The sequence below is a fragment of the Nanorana parkeri genome, unplaced genomic scaffold (genome assembly GCF_000935625.1).
Source record: "Nanorana parkeri isolate BGI_ZX_2015 unplaced genomic scaffold, ASM93562v1 scaffold578, whole genome shotgun sequence".
Classification (NCBI taxonomy): domain Eukaryota; kingdom Metazoa; phylum Chordata; class Amphibia; order Anura; family Dicroglossidae; genus Nanorana; species Nanorana parkeri.
In genome coordinates, this window is record NW_017306846.1 from 239,297 (window position 1) to 247,170 (window position 7,874).

General features: G+C 39.3%; 1 protein-coding gene across 5 annotated transcripts in view; it reads left to right on the plus strand.

Moving 5' to 3' along the window:
- Positions 1 to 7,874, plus strand: part of FLNB (filamin B) — a 198,609-nt gene that overhangs the window by 155,257 nt on the left and 35,478 nt on the right. For all 5 annotated transcript variants that reach the window (XM_018562459.1, XM_018562460.1, XM_018562461.1 and 2 more), the window contains 3 exons: positions 1,871 to 1,994; positions 4,494 to 4,650; positions 6,469 to 6,658. In XM_018562459.1, coding sequence (XP_018417961.1) covers positions 1,871 to 1,994; positions 4,494 to 4,650; positions 6,469 to 6,658 — 471 coding nt within the window. The remainder of the gene's footprint in view (positions 1 to 1,870; positions 1,995 to 4,493; positions 4,651 to 6,468; positions 6,659 to 7,874) is intronic.

Sequence of the window (7,874 nt, forward strand, 5' to 3'; positions counted from 1 at the left end):
ACTTTTACTGTTATGACTGTTCAGTTATAGCTTTTATTCATCAGCAACGTGCAGAGTGAAGCTGAAATAAGAAACTGGTCACTGTTGGGAACCATTCCATTTCTCTGTCTGTTTTAATAAATTAGATCCCTTTTCTAGTGAAGGATGGAAAAGAAGCATTCCTTTTAACATTTCCTGGAGCACTTCTTGGTACTATAAGAAACAATTCAAAAACCTTGTCATCCTTGCGTGACATGGAGATAGACATGTAAAAAAAAAAGCTTGGTATAGGTTATTTTAGGTTTTTCCAACTTGTGATGGTAGTTTGAAGATGATTTACAGTTGCCAGGCAATGGTAAGTTGCAACAGAAGTTAGAGGTTTCTTTCAATCACAATAGTTGTATTTAGTGCACACAATTTGACGTCCTGCTCTTTTAGTTGTCAGTGTATTAATGACGTGAACCTTTCGGTGTTTAGTATAACTATTGCTGGTATCTATGTGATACTATCATTTTTATTATGATATTGCAAGTGAAAGTGTTATGACTGTCCTCCACCATTAGAATTAGAGTAAGGACTTAGATCTGATTAATAGGGTATAATAAATTCATTTTTGGTGTGAAAACTGTTCATCACAGTATCACATGCAGTCAGTGCATGCTTTTAGATGGGCATGTTGCGGACACAGCTTCTAGTGCATTATAGTAGCTTAATGTTGATCAGGACCTTTTGAAATTGTTGGATAATAAAAAATAAGAAACGGGATGGTTTACACCCATGAATCCTCAAAAGAACTATGTTTAATTATTTCTAAACCATTTTTATGGTTTAATGACATAGTAACATTGGATTGACCTAAAACCATATTGTTACCCGTTTTTACCTTGAGATCAAGGTCTTTTAGCTGTTATCTAGAGAGCTGAAAGCTTATCTTTTGTTGCCGGAAAGATATGTAAGGAATTTGTAAGGGGACCACACACAACAACATATGCAGAAAATGTTTTGTCAGAGATTTCAAAACTGTCAAGTTGGTTGGTTAGGAAAATAAACAAATAAAAATGGATAGAAAATGGGTTTAACCTTCCAGTATGGATACATTTAAAGTTATAGGTTCAATATACAGTTTGGGGGAAGGTAATTAGGGGTGAATTGATGATTGAGAAGAATCCAGGTTTACTTAATCCAGGTTTACTTTGAGATTACAGATGTCAAAATAGCATACAATATCAGTCTTCAGTTTCTGGGTAGCAAAGAACTTATAATGCAAAAGTCATCTGATCTGAGAGAATGAGAGGCACACATGAGTTTGCCCCTTTAAGTAAGGCCTCATTTTGAAGAAGCAGGTTAATCATTAGTAGTTCACATTATGGATGTCTTGAAGGTGTAAAGAGTACAGAGTGAGGCAACTATAACAAATTCAGGGCATAAAACGGATTAATGTATAAAAACATTCACACTTGAGGAGGCTATTAGGGGAAAAGAGCATCTTATTCGAGTATATGAACGGCCCATATGGAAAATGCAGTGGATATGTGTTCAATTATAGGCATGTTTAAAAGACCGCAAAGGCATTCCTCATGATCTGGAGAAGAAAGAAAATAAAGGAGTTTTGTAGCTGAGAAAATGTGGAGTAGTTGTTTACAGGAGTCATGATAGCAGACACTGTAGATTTGTTTCAAAAAGGGTTGTAGTTTAGCAAAATAACAATGGGTTACTTACAGTTCTATAAATGCTTAAAACATGAAGGATTTATCTGATTGCTGTTGGGAGTCAGCAGTTCATATTCCCACTCGTACCAAATTTGACCACACCTTTTTAGCGTCAGTTCATAGAAGGTTTTTTTTTTAGCTAAACTAAGAAATCCTGTCACAAATTTGCTGTGTCTTCCTAGGAATTGCGGAACCAGTTGACATTACAGATAATGAAGACGGGACACACACTGTGGCATACACACCGAGCGTTGAAGGTCCTTACACAGTGTCTGTACAATATGCAGATGAGGAGATTCCTCGCAGGTAAAAAAGAAACGAGAAACTACATTTTTTTTTTCTGTTTAGTCTTAGCAATTAGCAACTTATTTTATTCACATGGAAAACATGAATGACTCTTTAAAATAGAATTGAATGGGAAAAAATGGAGCCTTTTATGGGTATGTTTTTTTTTTTCCTTTTGGAATTATTAACCCCTTCCCACACACAATATGTACCTATTTTGCGGTCCATAAGACGCACCGGACCATAGGACGCAGGGAGGTCTCGACAGACTGTAGCTTCTGACACAGCTTCTATGACAGAAGCTGTAGTTAGTGACCTTGATTACAGCGACACGGTCTCAGTTATCACACAGAGCAGACGAAGAAAGTCCGTTCTTCGTCTGCTCTATGTTGATCTCGATCGTCGCCACTGCTCGGTTTTAATACGAGTGATCTCATTAGATCACTCGTATTAAACGAGCAGTGGCTCCTACTACTCGCCCGGCGCCTCGAAACTGCATGTCTCGGGCGTCGGGATTCGCTCTATAAGACGCAGGCACATTTTCCCCCTCCTTTTGGGGGGAAAAAAGTGCGTCTTATGGAGCGAAAAATACGGTATATCAACATTCTGAACACAATGCCCTGTGTTAAGAAAACATTAATAGATGTCATCCTTTTGACAGCTAACAGCTGACACTTTGTGCTGCTGCTAGCTGTCAAACCTGGCTGTCAGTGACCGCTTCAGTTTCCTCTAATGATCAGGAACCAATCAGAGTGGTTTCCAATGATGCAATCGCACATGGCGGCCATGTTATAGTGTTCTCATGCAAGCTGGAAACTTCATTCAGAAGTGGCATCTGCTTGCATATGCCACTGCAGTCTGTAGATGGCAGTATGTGTTAATACATTATGTAGATTAGGTGTGTGTGTGTATATGAATATATATATATATATTTATATTTATTACTATTTTCTACTGATTTAGCCAATCATGATTCTTCTGAATATGCAAATGCTAATTTGCCAAATCCATAAAGAAATACTTTTAAGTTAGATTTGCCATATCTGCAACAAATCAGCTCACCACCCAGATTAGAACAGGTTTGACTGTGGGTCCAGTGCTTAGAGGAACACAGACCCAGAAAGTCAGAATTGGATTTAGATCCAGAATAGAGGAATTTGCACCTTGTCCTTGTTGTACATATAATAAATCACCAATCTGTACATACCACCATTGCTAGTATATTGTTAGCTGGGATAGGAATTCTGATCTGTGGTTGTGGGGTACTAGTGTAGGTGACATGAAAAGAAAATGAAATTGGCTTGGCTGATACATCTGTTTTTATTGCTTGGTCCCCTCCCTTTTCCACCACTTGGGGAAAGGCTAGACTGAGACTGTAACCCTTTTCCACTGTAAAATGCTTGCAGGGTCTCTTCAAGGGAGATTTTCCTCAAGTCCTGTCTAGGTGACGGAACAGAAAGTTAAGAGAAATCTTCACAGACAGCAATAACAATCCTTACTCTATTCAAAATGGGTAAAGAAAATGTTTTGGTTAGAGTTCTATTTTAACAATGCTAATAACAGAGATATACATATCAATAAATGCAAGTTCAAACAAAAAACTAATCAACTCTAATAAACCAGAAATGTGAACAAGAAGTAATAGGATGTCTGATTTATAGGATTTGGCTTGACTATAATATTTGTGTTGCTTTGACTTCATATTATTTGCAGTGTCATCATAAGTGAAATGTTTCCCACTAATCACAGAGCTGAGTGGTGCTTTTTCCCTTTGTATACATGTATATATTGACAGCATGGATAGTGGACAATTCTAGTGGTGAATTTCTAATACTGTATACTATGGAAGACTAGAATATACAGTTTCTGTGTTACCATGTTGGTAAAATATTAGTAGAATCATTGTCCACCCAAAAAATAATGAACTGCATAGAAGAAAGAAATTAGCATTTTCCTTTGTTTTTTAGCATTTGAGCCAGTAAAGCATTGCAGCCACGATCAGTGTATCGCGGGTGCATTGTTCTGGCTACTGCAGACTCTTCCTCCCATCCATGTCTGTACCTCATTACAGACATTCAGTAACATGTCGCCACACTTGTATTCCATTGCGAACAGCAAGTCCTTCTGCTGCTGTGACTGACAGGCATTTGTAGTTTCTCACTTCACAGATCCTTAACGGGTTCTGTGAATGGATGACGCAGAGGTGTGGGTGGAGCCCCGCCCAGCAGCGCCAAATTATAAAATCCACACCAGCCTGCAGAGAGAAGAACTGAGCAATTCAGATAAGTAGGGGGGTGGCAGTGCGAGTATGGTTGTAACATGAAACATGGTCAGAAAACTAAACCTAGCCTTTCATATAAACCTTTAGATCTTTTCTTTCACTGCTTTTAGAGGTGCCTTTTGAGAAATGTATTTATTTTCTTACATAGAAGAGAAAGTCTCTGTTGGAGCAGACAGATGTTCTTTTACCATTTTATTTGAGCTTTATGTAACTCCCAATTTTTTTTTGCATGTGTTCAGCCCTTACAAGGTAAAGGTTCTACCAACCTATGATCCCAGCAAGGTGACGGCAAGCGGTCCTGGGCTTAGCTCTCAAGGGGTCCCGGCTAGTCTTCCTGTGGACTTTGCAGTCAATGCCAAGGATGCAGGATTAGGTGATCTTTCTGTCCTTATAACTGTAAGTCAAATTTATTGGTTTTTGTTGTTGGCCTGCTTTGATTATTTATAACAAGTATTTATATAGTGCTGACAATTCACACAGTGCTTTACAAATTGTACATTTACATCAGTCCCTGCCCTCAAGGAGCTTAAAATCTAAGGCCCCTATCCCACATACATACACACATGAGGGCCAATTTAGACAGGAGCCAACTAACCTATCAGCATGTCTTTGGAGTGTGGAAGGAAACGGGAGAGCCCAGAGGTAAGCCACACAAACACAGGAAGAATATACAAACCTCATGCAGACACTGTCCTGGTTAGGATTTGAACACTGGACCCTAATGCTGAAAGGCATATTGGCAGGCCACGAACCCACTGTGATTCCGTATATCTTACTTTGCCAATATCTGAAAATAAACCTAATCAACCTAGAAAAGTCCACCCTTTGGTAATATAGCTGATCAGTTTTGTTACTTAACTGGATTATCATCCCACATATCATGTGCAGTAGTAGCAGCTCCCCCACTGTCGTCATTTGTCATTCCGAAGAGCATTTGTCTGCATTGTTGGGTTTGCTTGCGCTGTTTCAAAAATCGGTTGATCCTATTTTTAAAAATAATATATATGCAGGGTTATTGTATCACGAGAGAACATACAGTTAAAGGGGCTGATGTATAAAAGCTTCGACCAGCATATAGCTGGGTGAATGCCCTTCTTATTAGTCATTTACTGCTGCTAGATGGAGCCAAGGAGCATACAGGATGGGTACTGAACAGGGTAATCGTCATCAGTGTGGAGATGTTGGAGGGCTAGAGGAGGGGTCATGACACAGGAAGCTGCAGGATCTGCATAGTGGTGTTACCCACATAGCCGTATAGTATTGTGGTGTGAATCACAAAAAAGAATTAGAATTATGTAAAAAACAGTTTAGATAAATATGAATACATTTTCATAGTGCATTGTGTTTCAGACAAATATCATTTTGCATATTTCCCCCATAAAGCAGATGTCTACAATAACTGGATGTCAGTGCTGAGTGGATGTTAATACAGGATGTGAGGGATTTGCTTTGATTCCCTCTTGTTAGTTACAAAGTGTAAATCACAGGACATGAAAAACATTGGTGTTTGTTTAGGGATTAAAGAGAACAAAACTGAACCCGGGGGGTATATTCCCAGAAAATTGGATGGATGGACAACGTGTGACATTCTGGGCAAATGCTCAAAACACGCTCGTGTAACCGAAGATGATCATTCTCTGGATTCCAAGGGAGCTTTAATTTCCATTGATGTCTGCTTTACTTGAAATGTTTTGTTTTGTGTTGTTCCTTAACTGTTTGTTGCGCAGCGCTGTGCAATGAGAGTCTTTGTGCAGAACTTTTTAAAGGGCCAGCCCACTAAAATCTGACACTGTAGTCATTGGTAGATGCTGGTGTGGTAAATGATGAGCTTATTGAAATGGCGAGAACTTTTGTGGCCTATTCTCCTCCTACTGCAAACGAGTCAGTCTCACTCCTGGAGCTGTATTCTCTATAACCCAGAATTAATAAAAAAAAGAAAGCCAACACTGACAATGAAACCCCCTCATTTGACTGAGAAAGGTGGAAAGATCTGGGAACTGAAATGAGGAGATTCCACCACCAGGATGTCTGGTTTGCCAGAGATTCAGTTTACCATTGTATACCAAACAACCAGAATTTTATTTTGCGTGGAGTTGCCCTTTATTAGCAGCAGAGTGACATGTCAATTCTGATTCATTATTCCCTGCTCTGACCTTATTATATTGCAATCTAGTTGGATTATTTGAATAAGTCTATTATTATTTATATTGCTAGGACCAAGAAGGCAAGCCAAAGAAGGCTCAAATCTTGGACAACAAGGATGGAACATACGCAGTATCTTACGTTCCTGATAAAACTGGACGCTATCAAGTGGCTGTCAAGTATGGAGGAGATGATATCCCTTACTCCCCCTACAGAATCAGGGCAACGCCTTCAGGGGATGCCAGCAAGTGTACAGCAACAGGTATATAAAAGATCACCGGCTTAATGGGCATAGCGTTTGCACGGACAATGTTTTGTACATAAAGCATGCAGTCATGGTCAAAGAGGTTCATTAGTTCTTTACTGATTTTTGTGGCCCTCCATGTATTTAGAATATACATTGAACAAGGCCCCAGCTGTTCTCCAGTCAATAAAGACTACACTTGATAGATTGCGCAGGTCAGTGCTTTAGGAATTGTTTTAAAGTGTATTTCCACTTTTGCAACTGATTTGGGATAGCACCTTTATATTTGTTGCATGTTTCCATATACATATTTAAAAATTGCTGCTTTTCTTTTACTTTAAAATCATACCTAGCTTTCCCCTTCTATGTAATGCTAAGGAGGAGGCAGGGGAGTTATGCTTACCATAATTAACCCTATCTGTACTGTGCTGGCAGAGACTGTTCTAACATAGGGTTAAGGTCTCAAGGTTTGGGTGGCACATTGTCCCTCAGCCTGTGCCCTAATTGTACACTCCAAGCTTTTCTGAACAATACAAGCTGTGTATAGAGTTCTATGTATAAGGGTTCATGTAATAATTTTCCTGGGGACCACACAACGTGAAATTTGGGCACCTGCAAACCACAGGTACTGCCCATAGCTGCCCATAGCAATCAATGGCTGTATGTAACTCTGCATGGGTATATGCTGGTACTTGCATGAACACATGCATGCATACCGGTGGCTCTTGGGCAGGGAAATACGCCTGAATTTTATGTTGTGCTGCCCCCAGCTCCTGTGTGCATCAGCCCTAAACCTGCTCCAAAGAAACAACTGGAAAGGTAAGAACTATATCTTTTTGAATTATCTGTAGGTGTCAATGGGAACACATAACAAACATAGAGGTTTCTCCAATATGACTACAAAAGTGGAACTAGGTTTTGAGCTCAAGCGATTTGACATGCCTGCTTTTATGGGTGTTAAATAAATGTACCTAATAAGGTGGATTTATTATGTATGTAATTATATATAATGATATACACACTTTATTGTGTTTGTCTGTAGTTGAACAGGGGAAAGCAACCCATTTATCAGCACGTTGATGGGAATAAATACCATAGTTATCCTTCAACCCAACAAATCTCTTTATCCCTGCAGGAAGTCTAGTCAGTACATTAGGTAATCGGGTTGCATTACCCAGAGTATTGGGTTCTTTTGTTCATTTTTGATTGAGTGCAACTCTATCTCGGTGCGCTT